The sequence below is a fragment of the Arvicanthis niloticus genome, chromosome 1 (assembly GCF_011762505.2).
Source record: "Arvicanthis niloticus isolate mArvNil1 chromosome 1, mArvNil1.pat.X, whole genome shotgun sequence".
In the NCBI taxonomy this organism is placed as follows: Eukaryota; Metazoa; Chordata; class Mammalia; order Rodentia; family Muridae; genus Arvicanthis; species Arvicanthis niloticus.
In genome coordinates, this window is record NC_047658.1 from 55,845,000 (window position 1) to 55,859,543 (window position 14,544).

General features: G+C 44.2%; 1 protein-coding gene across 10 annotated transcripts in view; it reads right to left on the reverse strand.

Moving 5' to 3' along the window:
• Positions 1 to 14,544, reverse strand: part of Arnt2 (aryl hydrocarbon receptor nuclear translocator 2) — a 169,922-nt gene that overhangs the window by 80,226 nt on the left and 75,152 nt on the right. For all 10 annotated transcript variants that reach the window (XM_076937188.1, XM_034510402.2, XM_076937176.1 and 7 more), the window contains exon 5: positions 13,666 to 13,879. In XM_076937188.1, the coding sequence (XP_076793303.1) occupies positions 13,666 to 13,879 (214 nt within the window). The remainder of the gene's footprint in view (positions 1 to 13,665; positions 13,880 to 14,544) is intronic.

The following is a 14,544-nucleotide window of genomic DNA, read 5'->3' on the forward strand; positions in this document are numbered from 1 at the left end:
TTGTTCATCCAGGGCTGAAGACAGTCAGGCTGATGGACGGCAGGAGGCCAGACTGCTAAGGCTTTTGAAAAGGCAACTTCAGGTCTAGACTTCTCTCCTTCATGATTTGCTAATGACATGATTAAAAATATCAAAATACCAGGAAAACCTATACCCATGAAGAACAGTGGGAGGCAATTAGATCAGACAGACACTGAAGAATTTCTGAAGAAAAAAAAAAAAGTGTACCTGGGCTGGGATGGGTATAGGAATGAGCTGCAGTGTAGTTTGACAAATTCAGCTGGCAACCTCTCCATGTTCATGCATTTCACATCTGCAGATTCTACCCATCACAGATCAAAGGTACTCTAAGAAATGCATCTGCACTGATCATGGGCATGCTTGTTTTTCCTACCATTACCTCTAAACAACACAGCATAGTTACTGTTTACAGAGTATGTTAGTCTGTTTTCTGTCATTATAATAAATATGCTGGAGCTGATTAACTTATAAGAAGATGAAATTGTTTAAGTTCATTGTTTGGTTTTTCTCCCCCCTCCCCCCCAATACACACTGTGTTTGGTTCTGTGGTGAGGCAGCCCATCATAGCAGGAGAGCATGTTGAAGAAACCTGTTCACTTGGTAGCTAAGAAAATAAAGACTTTCCATCCACAGTACTCTTAAGACTTCCCAATGGGCCCCAGTCTTAAAGGTCCTATTAGCTTCCAACAGTGTAAGCTTTACCACATGCACATTTGAGGGACATTTATGATCCATACTCACATTGCATTTACATTGTATTGGATTTAATAAGCCACCTAAAGGTGATGTAAAGTACAAAGGAGGATGTGTGGAGACTTCAGACCTCATTGTAGGGCATTTGAGCATCCCCACTGTGGTCCCTAACCTGACTGATCTCAGAGGCCCACAGGTGACTGTACAAAGGGATTGTATGTCAGAGAAGGAAGTAAAGGAGTCTAACAGAAGTGTCCACACTCTAAGGAGGAGAGGGGAAACAGGGAGTCAGGAAGCAGAGGCCTAGTGTCCCAGGGCTCAGGACAGAGAGGCCAGCTGACTTGCTAAGGAAAGGTTCTTTTAGGCTGCATTTGATGGCAGAGCTCTAGTAAGAGGAATGGATGAGGAGCCTATTCCCTGCAAGTGACCTGGACCAACGTATACAACTGTCTGTTGATGAAGCCCCTAGACACTTGTTTCCAGAGTTTCAAAAAGCAATCTTGTTAAACATTAGAATCTTAGGTTGTATGAAAAGAGGAAGAGGGAAGATTTCGGATAGGAGAGACAGGAAATGATGGAGCATGTGTGCAAGGAAGGGGAGCCACTCTTCCTCTGAGGCCATCAATTCCACCAAACAATAGCTCTCAAGTATCGGGGAGTCATAAGGGACCCCTGAGATACCTGGAAAGAGCCAAAAACCAACTCTCCCAACTTTAGTTGTCAAAGATAAAGAAAAGGGAGAGGGCGTGGGACAGATGGCACACATATACAACTGATGTGCAAAGGCGGTCCAGGGAAAGAGGGTAGGCCTCAACCATGGGGCTGGATCAACTGGGCAGCACATGCCAAGAATGCCCTGCTTAAAGCCTGCCATGAAGAGTAAGAGAAAAATATTTGTGGAGTCACCTTGCACAGCACTTCTAATAGTACATAAATATTAGTTCTTATTCTTAGATTCCAAAAACACATTTCCTTCCCAGCAGCCAGAAGAGCCTTTATCTATAAAAATGCAAATTAGACCATGCTAACAGTCTTTTAGGGACTGCATCTTGTACTATGAGTAAATCTCAAATGCAAAATGGGTCTCTGGGGCCATCACTGGCTGGCCTGTCTCCTCATCACACTCACAAAAACTTCCCTTCTGAGACTTGCTAACCCCACAGGCTGACCCTGTAAATTATGAATCTCTACTCTCTGAATCATTTCCCTGCTCCACATAACTCCCAACATAGGAGTTAGAGTCCCTGCTCTTGTCATAGCATCCTCTCCTTTTGTCTGAGCACACACAGCCTTTTCATCCTGGATTTACCACCTGACCATCTGCCCATTGCCAGCCTCTCTGGGAGTCCTACTGTGTACGATGAGCATGTCTAGTGCATTTCCAGCTGCAGCTTCCATTTCCATCAGAGATACGTGCTTAATAATCTGTGGAATAAAAGACACATAGTGGACTGCAAAAAAGAGGCCCACCTCACTCACGAAAAGTGGGTATTAAGCCTCAGAGACTCGACTCAGTCATAAGCCACGGTGTTGCCAGCCCCAAGAAGAGTGGAGACCAGAGAGCCCCATTACCTCAGCTTCAGTCTTACCATACCTGACACTTGCTTTATAAGATCATCTTGGGCAAACCACAGCAAGCTTAGGTCTCACTAGCTTTGCTATGGGGAGGGGCTTTCTTGCTTTGAAGGACTTTTTAGATATTCCACAGAGGCTCCTCTAGCCTTTTGTCCCAGGAGGACTGGAGTGTCCCTCCTCCACTTGTTCCAGTCTCCCACCTGCATTTTCTTCATGAAACCACTTGGCCTGAAGCTTCCCCTCTCAAGCCAGGGGTCAGTGACTACTTAGGATAGGGTGGCCAAAGACTTCCTTGCTCCAGATGGGGCAAATTATGTGCAATTTATACTTCTGATCCCCATTCTTGCAGGTCATATCTCTCCTGAATCTGATTTCTTTTCTGACCTCCCCTGACCTTTCCCCATCTCCCTCAACACTTAGACCCAAGAGTGTTCACATACTTCACTAAACACCACTAAAAATAAAGGCACCTGAGACAGCTGAGATACAATGAGCATGGTCTGAGTGCCATTCTCTCATCAACACTGAGGAGGATGTAGAGGCTTAGGGAGAATCCCAACCTTGGTCAAGGTCATCCAGCAAAACTGAATCTATCTCTGTAGACCCTGCCATCAGCTCACTGATGGTCTGCAAGTCTGCAGGTGCCCAGCTCTCCCAACCAATACAAATTGTGCTGTTTGAGACAGTGGCAGAATAATGGGCTACAATACTTAGTGTGCTGAATACAAACATACTGTTCTGAAGTGGAAATGGCTCTCTCCCAAGGTGGCTATCTTTATTGCTACCTACACTCAAAGCCACGAGGCCATGTTACAAGCAACTCATAGGGGGAGAGATATAAATGACAGGTGGGATTGGTCTCCACACCCTCACTATATAGAGCTCTTGTGATTCTCAGTCCTCAGAACATTTGTACTGGGTCAAGGTTAAAGAATGACATTGTAAATAGCTCACTGGGGAGTAATTTATGTCATCACTCGAAGGGGAAAATTGCAAGCCATCCATGCATCTTTCCATTGGATCAATGCCTAAGCACGCAACTGGCAAAGGAGGCTTTTCGTTCGGGTGTAAGCAAAGAATTTACAAAAATAAAGGGAAAACTGGATGCAGATGCTCTCTTCAATTAACAGTCACTGAAAAGGCAGTGAAGAGGAAAGGCAGAACTTACACGTGAATTTCCATTCAACTGTTTGCCTTGGGTCATGCCACTTCGGGGGGAGATGTGTGTCATTCTTTGGTGAAGCTGGGGGAAACTATTTTAATTTTCTGGAGCACACTGGGGTTTTGCAATCAAGCTATTTTTAGCTGAAGGCTGTACAAAGTCTGACCATCACGTGAGGTTTTTACCAAGATCTAAATCATAACACCAGGAAGCAATGATTCAGTGTCTCTCAAAATGTTCCAAACAACTCGAAATAATTACATCTTCCTGAAAACAATACTACTCCCAGGCTATTTTTTTGTCAGTTTCCTTTTCTAGAAGGGGTAGAGAGGTAGTCTGTGGACTCGCTGCTTGCGTATTAAGGTTAAGATGAAAGATACTTGGTTGAGAAGTGGAGACTCTGGCAGTGTCTAACGTGCAGATGCTGTGGGGTTTCCATCATGTTATACATCTTTAACATTCTGTTTCTTGGTGGAGTAAAATCAAAAGGAGCCTTTTCATCTTTCTGAATTTTCTCTCCTAGGTACTGGACAGATTGGACTGTACTCTATTTGTGGTCTCTTTCCTTTTATTTTTTTTGTTGTTCTCAGAGATTGTATCAGGATATGGGAATTCTTAGATTCTGGTTCATGTTGGAACCACAGAGTTGCTTTTAAAAATACAGATGATGGGACTGGAGAGATGGCTAAGAGGTTGAAAAAACTTGCTGCTCTCTCAGAGGACAAGGATTTGAGCTCAAAACCCAGCACTGATGTGGTGGCTCACATCAGTCTATAACTCCAGTTTCAGGGGATCTAAGGCCCTCTTCTGTACCCATAGGCACAGGTAGGCATGGGTCTGAATCTGCTTCTGCCAATGCAGACAGAGCAAAGTTGCAGGTTTGGTCTAAGGCAGGGGGAAGCTGGCCAGGACTCGTGCATCAGATGGTGAACCAAGTCAGAAAAGGAAGGGCAAATGAAGACAGACAGAAGCCCAGCTTTAGAACTCAGGCAACTATGAAAGCATGAGCAAGAATCCTGAAAAGGTAGGCTGGCTGCTTGGATCTGACAGGGTCTGGATTCCAACCCCAACAGACTTGATCAGTGTACACAGGAACAAACTGATTGCTCTTTATTCCAACCCATGTTAGTTAGGTGGTCAGGCTGGGAAGAAATGAAGAGGGATTAACTAAGGAAAAGCAGAGGGATTGGGCAGCATGGCTCAATCTATATCCCATTCCCAGCCGGATGAACATGATGCCATGTTGAGGCAAGCTAAGTCATATGCCACCTCCAGGACTGCAAGATTCATTTTTGGGATTTTGATAGTGTTGACTCACAGAAAAGGATGGTTCATAGCTATAACAGTAACAGCCTAGAATATGCTTATCAACAAGCAGGTCACACTGCAGCTGAGTTGATCTAGGCAAAGAAGCTAGGTGAGTTCAGGGGACCAGCGCTAACCACAACACACCACAGGGAGGGATAAGTTCTGTGACTGGACTCAACAAGAGCTCAGGAACATTGAGGGGAGTTTCCAACTCCATCTATGACTAAACTCACGTCCAGGAGAAACAATTTACCCATGAGCACACAGGTCAGCTAATAGTTGACAAAAAGACATTCCTATTTGAACACAAAAATAACTGGAGTCATTGTGTCAACTCCTCTGATTGCTTTTTATGCCCAAGGTTCTCCTGGATGTAATGACTTCCTTCTATCTCCTCCTTTTTAAAACCTGGATTTAACTTGATTTTATACTCCCCCAAATTCACATCCTCCAAAAATTGTGTACCTTCTTTGGAAATAAGGTATTTTTAGATATAGAAAAAAATTACACTGGATTAAGGTGTTACTCCAACATAACTGGTGTTCTGATAAGAGGGGAATTAGACACTGAGACACCAAGTAATGTAGGAGGCACAGATCAAGAGGCTTACAACAGATTTCCACCCAGAACCCACAGAAAGAACTAATCAAGCTCACACTAGTCTCAGAACTCTGACCTCTAGAGATGTGAGAGAAGAAAATCCTGTCGTTTAAGCTGTCTTAGATTATAATCACTCATTATAGCAAACAGAGGAAACCATCACCACCCAGCCCCAGCCTGCATCATCTCTTTTACCTGGATAACTCTCACACCTGCATGAGTTGAATCCTTCCATCTCTGAGTTAACCTACCACACCTTCCAGAGATGAAGCCTCTGTATTCTCCTAAAATGAACTCTGCCTCCCCCACACAGCCAATCTGGCTTCCCACTCCCATCCTTCATGCTATGGTAACAGCAAGATCCTCACACACAACAGGGACACAGGATCTCTTCGGTTTGAAATCCCAAGGCTCTAAGGCGTAGGGGCTTATGATGCTCTAGGAATATGTACTGCCTCCTCTCCACTGGCCATCTTACCTGGTTCACCCTTGGTTACATATCTTACAAAGCAGTTCTCACCCCATGGCCTTCCCCAACCCATTTAGGTCCAAAACTGTATTACTGCTTTTGTTGCCCTTGAGGACCTGACCCTATGGCCCACCATGCTTTGTATACTAAACATGAATTATTTTCTAGTGTCTGATCCCCATAAACTGTAAAATCCACAAAAGTCCTGGCTACTTTGGTTTAATACATTGTCATATCCCCAACACTTAGCATAGTAACTTGATAAAGGTCACTGGTATTTAGTGAGCCTGTGCTTGATGAATTGAGGAATGAACAGAACTAGGAGAAGATGACAAGTCCAGCTTTTCTCCCCATGCTCCTTTCAAGCCTGTGCTGACAAGACACTTTTAGGGGACAAGAAAAGAAATTCAATAGGCAAGCAGGGACATTTGGAAAGCCACCCATCTATGTTAGCAGTTCAGTGCCACTCTCAATTATTCTGAAATGAATGAAATGTTAGTTTCCAAACACAACCATCATGGCTGTCTCACAGATTAGCTCTGAAATGTTCTCTATTGGTCCTTAGGAAATACATTGTTATCAGTATCTACAGATGAGGAAGTGAGTCCATCTGAGTTAATTAGTTCTCAAAGTAAAAAAAATCATGGGCTGCAAATGTCACCAGGGTCAGGTGATCAAGGGCAGGATCGTCCACCTCCCCTAACTGCTTCCCCATGTTCCCATGCCTGCCTCCTCCTCCTCCTCCCCTGTTTGGTCCCATGCTTGAGTCACACTAGATCACCTCGGGGGATTTTTGGCAGCATGCAAGGAAGGCAGCCCTGCTGGAGATACAGCATGTGCAGAAACACTTCTCAGGCTCCCTTGTCTATTGTGACACCACCATGATAATGAACCCAGCAGCTCAGACTGAAGCTCTGTCCAGATTCAGGAAATCAATTTTAAAATAAAATATGAGAGAAAAACACAAACAGTTCCGGGGCATCAGCATGCCATGTATTCATGAAGCAAAACAAGGCAGGTTGTGTAAATATTTAACGGGAAAGAACTGAACCAGCTCCAAAGAAGCATCTGGGATGGAGAGAGCTGTGGTTTCCAGTGGGAGTGTCTCTGCAAAGCAGGACAAGAACTACAGAGCTCAGCTCTTCACTTGTGTGCACTTACTGGGCACCTCTGAAAGCCCAACTGCAAGTGCTTTCCCTGTAGATTATGTGTTTACTACACAGCTGGGCAATTTTGGCTTAATTCAAATAAACATGCTCTCCTAACCATTAAGACATTTCATTTCTCTTTCAAACCACTGAAACTTTATAACAGTGTTAATAGGTGATATAAAATCCAGAATTATTATTTTTTCTTCTGTGTTACCTAATATGGCAAGAAATGGACTGCTGGGTGTGTTTAGGGTTTCAGATTCTGGCATTAGTCCAAAGACTAAGTCGGGGTATTCCAAAGAAAATAAACTATGTATCTGAAAATATGGTTTTCATGAAGTTACCTTCATGACTGACAGTTAGAAATACACCATCTTTTTCCTGAACTGATAGCACAGGGTAGACTGCATAGTTCACAGAACTCCTATGGGACCAATTATCTGCCTTACATTCTTCCTCTAAAGGACCCAAGTGCACGGCTCAGTTCCACATGGTCTGTCTTTGCTCTTTCTTGTGAAGTGTTACCAAGGCAGCCCAGCTGCCTTGGGGGGGCTGAGACCGAACATGACAACTGCCAGCTATTTTCCCAGGACCACTCATCCTGTGTTGTCCACTCTCTCTCTGCCTGGCCTTTGGAGCATCTGGCAACAGGTCTTCAATGAGTCTACATTTCAAAAAGTTCCTAGAAGATTCAGGTGCTAATGGTCCATAAAACATTCTTGCCAAATCTCACCAAGATTGACCTGCACAGTACAGATAAATGTGAATAGAATTCCAAAATTAATTAGAAACTTCACAAAGTATTCTATTCCCTACCCTTCTGATGTAGAACTTAAACTGAGGTCAAAGAGCCTGACATGTCAAGAATAAAGGTGGACTCAATCTGAGGAATTTGACGAAAAGTGCTAAAATGGTGTTGCAAGTTGGTAGATCTCAAAGTTCAGTGTGCATCTCAAGGACTGGCATGAGGGTAGACAGACACACTGCTGGGTGGGTAGACAGACACACTGTTGGGTTCTAGTTTCTCATTTAGTGGATGCAGGGTGACTTGAGATTCTCATTTCCAGCAGGTTCAAAAATGATGTTGACATAGTTGACTGAGAAGCATACTGAGAACCACTGCTGGAGACCATGGAAAGGCAATGAGACACCTGGACTGTCTGCTTCAGTCCCACAACTCTGACACCATCCACCTCTCATGTGTGCCTGAGCCTTCAGTGCTACCCTAACCTGCCTGGAATGAGCTGCTGTGCTGGACTGATTGCCGGTGCTGCAGGGCTATAGGAGGCAGTCTCTGTGCTCAGGACTGCAGTGAGGCAGAGGAGGCCAGAAAATGTTAGATTCTCATCTCTCCTTTGTGCCTATGAGTCATCACCTGGTCCAGGTCCCCTTCCCAAACCCTGGGTGAGTATATCTGCCAATACTCTGTGACTGAATCTGCTATGCAGTGTGGGTAGTTATTCTTTACAGTGCATAAAAAGTACCATAGAAATGTAAGTGGATTAATTATAGGTATTAATATTTCACTATTAGGTTTGAATGAGAAAATGAAAGGCACAAGCATCTAAAATCCCATGAGTGTCTTCTCTCCCAGACAGGCCGGGAGACTCTCGAGTGTATATGGCATCTTGAAGCTTTCATGGAAAATGCCTGATGAGAGGCTGTGAACACAGCTGGCTGAAAATGGTTCCCTGGTGGCCGGCTCTCCGAGCAGCTATCTGTGCCCGGACAGGAGCCTGGCCAAATACTGTGATCCAAGATTCAAAGCATCCCTGGATTTCAGCAAAACTCAAAAGGAGATAGGAAAGCTTAATCACAGCTGATTGGGTTAAATGACTCATACAGAGGGGCTTTCCAGATGAAGCCTTGGGGACCAACCTAGCTTGGGTTCTCCCCAAATTATGACAAAGAATCCAGGCTGCAATAGTTGGGAAATGGGGATTTACTCAAAAGTAGAAGCTGGGAGTGAGGTGAGGAGCTGAAGAGGATGATTGCAGGGTGGACTGCATCCCATGTGACCTGTCTACAGATGTCTAAGACAGGTATTCATGAATTAAAGAACAAGTGGTCATTGAAAAAGGAAGGAAGGGAGGAAGAGATGAAGAAAGGAAGGGATGAATGAAAGAAGGTAAGTAAGTAAGTTAGTTTACTCTTTGTTTGCACCCACTTCTACCATCAGGTAGTCTATTTCAAAGTTATTCCCTATTCCGACCCAAAATGCTGACCCAATTACCTGAATACAGGAGAACCCTGCAGATCCCTTACCACAGAAGGCAATGCAGAGGACACGGCCCAAATGAACTTCCTCTCAAAATGCCCACAGATTAACCTCTCCCACATCCTCTCTGGTTGGAGAACAGAAGCCATTCCTCCCAGGGAGGTGCTGGGGTCATTGGCAAAGGGCCTTCTGTTTCTGCTCACCAGTTTCAAGGTTTTCCAGAGTTCAACCACCAGACAACACTGAGAGGATAGGCTCCCTCCTTGTCTCCTGGGTGGTGTCTCTGCTGCCTCCTGCTTGCTTTCTGAACCTGTTGCCTGGGTATATCCAGTTACAACTAAAGGGCCCGTTGCCACCTAGAAAGCCCTGGGCCTTTCTATACCCTCCCCAGCCCTTCCCCACTGAGAGTGACTATTCAGATCACACAGAGATCTAAAATGGTTATTTCTGCAGCCCCCTTAACTACAGGGTACTTTTCTGTCTCAACACCACCTTCTCCTCATCAGGATCACCTTATACACTACTGCTTGGCATCCCTGCTTCTTCCAAAGAGTCACTTTGAAATGGTAGGAGAGGGGCTAGAATCTGGAGCAGTAACAAGACAGGCAAGTACTGTGTTGACGTGCTGTCTCTACCATTCCAGAAGGCAACAATGACCTTGCAGAGGAAGTAGGTGGTGTGTCCAGTAACCTATATCCAGCTACTAGTTTCAGTGTTGACGGCTCTGAGTGCCATGTGGGTACAAGTACCTTGGATGGAGAGTCCGGCCTTGAAGTCTGGCTCTGAGTCTCCTTAGCCCTCAGGATGGGTCAGGGCAGGACAGAGTGGAAGAGTTTAAACAGAGCTAAGAAAGGCAAGTATGGAACACTCAGAGACTTTGGCAGAAAGCCATTCTTCAAGTTAGTTGCTGTGCAGCCAGAGGCCCCACGCCTAGAACTAAACATGTAAATGTGTGATGTCGCTCGAGAGCACCACAAGAAACAAAGGAAAGCTGGGATGGAAAAGAATCAGGGTCAATTCACACTATTTGATACAGTTGTGCTTCATAAAGCTACTAATGACACTAGATGAATAAATGCTCCATTCATGTTTTTGTCAGGCAGTCAGTACAGGGCTGGATTTTATGAGTAGGTCTATTGAAAAACCACATAGACATTCAGCATATACTGCCAGCTGGTGGACACTGCACTCAGAGACTAGTGTAACTAGTGGCTGGATATAGGTTATTGGAGACACTCCTACTTCCTCCATTGCTGCCTTCTGGAACAGTAGTGACAGCATTTTAGCACAGTGCTGGCTTACTGTGTTACTGCTCCAGGCTTTAGTCCCTCTCCCCCTCCCATTTTCTAAGTAGTGGATTAGATCCTATTTGGAAACCTTAGATAAGAGAATAAACTCAGAGCTGGAAGGAGCCTTAGGAATCTCTCCTGTGCTGGGAGAAGAACAAAGATAAAAGAAGAAAGGGACTTCCTAAGATCACCAAGAAAAGACCAGAGCAAACTGTAATCTCCCAGCTCCCTTTTTGTGGCTGTCTATTTTGAACATTGCCGTTAATGATGTCTGGATGTTAATGACATCCTGAGGGTGCCATCATTGACTCTCAATAATATTAGAGTCCAGCACCCATTCACAGAAGGACCAAACCACTGCAATGATCCACACTTCTATGGGACTTCCAAGACTCTTCTTACCACCCTTGGTCACACCTGACTAGCTACGGAAAGACTTAACTCAACAAAGAACCCATTATCTCTTCTAGATATACCTCTGTGCAAATATCACTTCCTAGGTTCCTGGGCCAACAGAACAGTCTGTACACTTGCTCTGGCTCTCCTCTTTGTTCCTCCTCTCATTGTGCACACACAGAGCATTCCCTCCCCAGACTGTTCAGTACAGATGGTGCTGCAGGTTCAATGAACGGGACATCCACTTCTTAGGAGATTTAGAGAAGGGAGTCTCCTTTAAGGGAGGGGGTGTTTGGCCATTCTCCTTAAGACACTTTTATCCCAGCAGGCCTTCCCTAGTTCCCTGACCTTGCATCTGTCACCATAACTCCCCCAAGTGGTCCACATTTACTTATTTCTGACCTCAGATCACAGAGGTTCAGAGACAGAAGAATTTGAGACCCTGGTCCAATAATCAAAGGCACCAAGTAACCCTTAAGACTTTTTAATGAAATATTATGTTAAATGTACACTTTGGATGCTCGATAATTAACCTCCAGTCCATCCTGGGCACCAGTGAGCCTCATGCCTGTCAACATGCAGCCCTGCTGCAAGCTCTTTCAAGCCATGGCTCCCAGCTGTGTATCCTAGGAGAGTTCATTTCACTATTTGACTCTAAAAAGAACCCTAGGCTCTCTCACACCCTAAGGATCAAGACCAACATCTCCAATCCCGTCTTCTTCCCAAGAGGAGCCAGGCTACCCAGAGAGCTCAGAGATCTGACTGTCCACAGCTCACTGGGAGAACGACCACACTATACTAGCTCTGGCTACTGTGGCTATTGCTCACAATCCCTCCAAAGCCATTTCTACTCAGCCAGATACATGAAGTCTTCACCCAGAAATGTCCACTAGCCTCTGATGAGAGCCAATCAGTAGCAACTTGGCTTGAATCTGCATTGTCTTTGGTCACCATGTCCCCTGCCATTTGGGTCTCCTGATGGGTTTAAAGAAGCCACATCCTGTGGCTAAATACAGAGAGTCTGGGGGAAAACAGCTCTTTCCAGAGGAGGTGACTCCAGCTTTTAAATCAACACTTCCTGGCTGACTTCTTTCTCTCTCATAGTTCCCAAGTGTTGAACTGTACATTCTGTGTTCCTTACAATGTCACTCCAGTAAGGGTTCAACAGTGCCTTCCCGAGTCTGAGCTTGCATTGCTCTTTTACAGGCATGATGAGATGGTTGAGACACAAATCCTACCCCCATGCTAAATCTCTATTCATAGATTACTAGCACTGAAGAAAACAACTCCTTCAGAAACAGCTCAGTGTCAGCCAGTTCAGACACCACCAGATTTGATTATGGGTAGAATTGTGACTCTCCCTCAATAATTCATAGGTTGAAAACTTAACTCCAAGAAGGTCAGAATATGACTGCTTTTGGAGTAGGGCCTTTAAAGAGGTAATTAAGATAAAACTATGTCATATGATTGGTATTCTTAGAAAGAATAGGGATGCATACAGAAAAAAGATCATGCAGGATTCTAAGGGAAGCACCTGGAAATGGAGGTCTCTAGAGAAGTAAGTCTCATTAGGCTTTTGCTGAGTGGCTACTACATGCAAACCATCAGATTTAGCACTGTGTTAGATATAAATATGAGAACCACAGCAACACACAGTACAGTCAGGGAGGAATATGTCACAAATATATGTTATATAGAAGAATGCAAATATTTTAATAGAAAACACCTATACCTTTAGTTATAAAAATATACATTTGTCCTGATTTGACTGATATGTTAGGGAACAATTGGAGAAAAATATGAGTTTTGTGTTTGCTTATCTATAGGAAATAGTAGATGAACACAGAAAACTGCACCTGGCTGAACCTAGCCACAAAAAGAGCCATATCACTCACATACCCCAGATAACTACAAAACTATCAAAAGGAATCTCAACTCACCCATGATTATCTACATTTGGTGTTAGAACTCTCCAACTGACTTTACATGATTCCCCTGGTAGCATTTCATGAGAACACACAGGTGATAACACCTTCTGAGATCTGTTTCCTCAACCAAACTTGCCCTTTTCCAGGCCAAGAACAATGCTTAATAATACGTATGAATTCCCACTTGTCACCTGAAGCCATGCTGGCATTTTCGGTAAGTTCCCACTTTTACTGTTATCTCTATGAAGTGTTTCACTTCTGACCCACTTTCCCCACTGAATTCTGCAGATTTATTGTATATTTTTGAACAGAGAAGTGATTTTGAAAAAAGTGTCTGTTGTTATGGCAGAAATGACTTACTTAAATATTTCAATAAGGAGCTGTATTTCAGGTGGTTAAGGCCTGGTTTGTAAGTGATGGATAACAGTGATAGAGAACATATGGGTCTCACTAATGTGGCAAGATCACCTCCTGCTGGCCACATGCACTAATTACAGGTAAGATTTAGAATAAAAGTGACATACTAAAAATTTAAGATACTGTGAATGAAGGCATACACAACTAAATAAAATATATCACGTCACCTTTAGAATATTTTGTGACTTCTAGCTTCCAAATGTGTTTACTGGAAGATCATTTTTTTTGAAACAAGGCTTCTCTGTGTAGCCCTGTCTGTTCTAGAACTCACTCTGTTGACCAGGCTGGCCTGCCTCTGCCTCAGCAGAGCTGGTTTTAAATGTATGCACCACCACCACCACCACCACCACCACCACCACCACCACCACCACCACCACCACCACCACCACCAGAACAATTTTTAAGCACAAATGGCTACACAAAGAAAGGTATACTGACCCGTCATGGAGTTTTCTGAAGTGCACAACTGTTCTCTCAGTTTCTCCACATCATCAGGGTGCACCTGCTCATAGAGTGTGCTCCCAAACCACTCTGACTGTGGCTGGTTCAGGACAGGAGTGACAGAATCAGACACATAGATTACCCTCCCTGTCTCGGCTGCCACTACAAACAGAAATCCATCAGCAGCTTCAAGGATGAGATGCTTCAGTTCCTGGGGAGGAAAGGCCATGGTCAGCAAGGGTACTACTAACAGATCTAGATCAATTATCTTCTCTTAATTAGAAACCTCAACTCTCTGTATGTAGCTGTTCACTGTACAAGCAGTTGTGTTGATGAACGTTGTTTCACTTGTTTAACTTATTTTTAGAAAAATGAACAAAACTTGCACCATTTCTAAAATACACTGTCTTTTCTTGGAGAGAGTGAGCAGGGGTATTTCCAACATAGAGAGACGAGAGAGCAGGTAATGATAATCAGGAGTTGCTGAGATGCCAGTTTCCTGAGGTTCTTTTCTCATGTACTGAAACTGCAGTCATGACACTGCAGAAGGGCCCAGCACCCTGTGCATGGTGGGAAAGGTCATAGACAGTAGGAAGAAAGGAGAGTGGAAAGAGACAAGAGAGAAAGAGTCTTCCCTCGTGTGGGAACATTGCACTCTTGTTCCTCTTGTTCTAGCATGTGCCAGCTCAATTCTGGCACTGTATATAAGGGTATCTTATCCCCTTACTTTACATGTCTGTTGGGGTTCCAAAACTCTAAAAGCTGTCACCATCATCTCAGCAACGACAGCAGAGAACAGCAAACTAGCTACATCACTTATCGCTGGGAAGAGGCTGGTGTACTGGCCTCTTTTTACCAGGCTTAGCAGAGATGTGA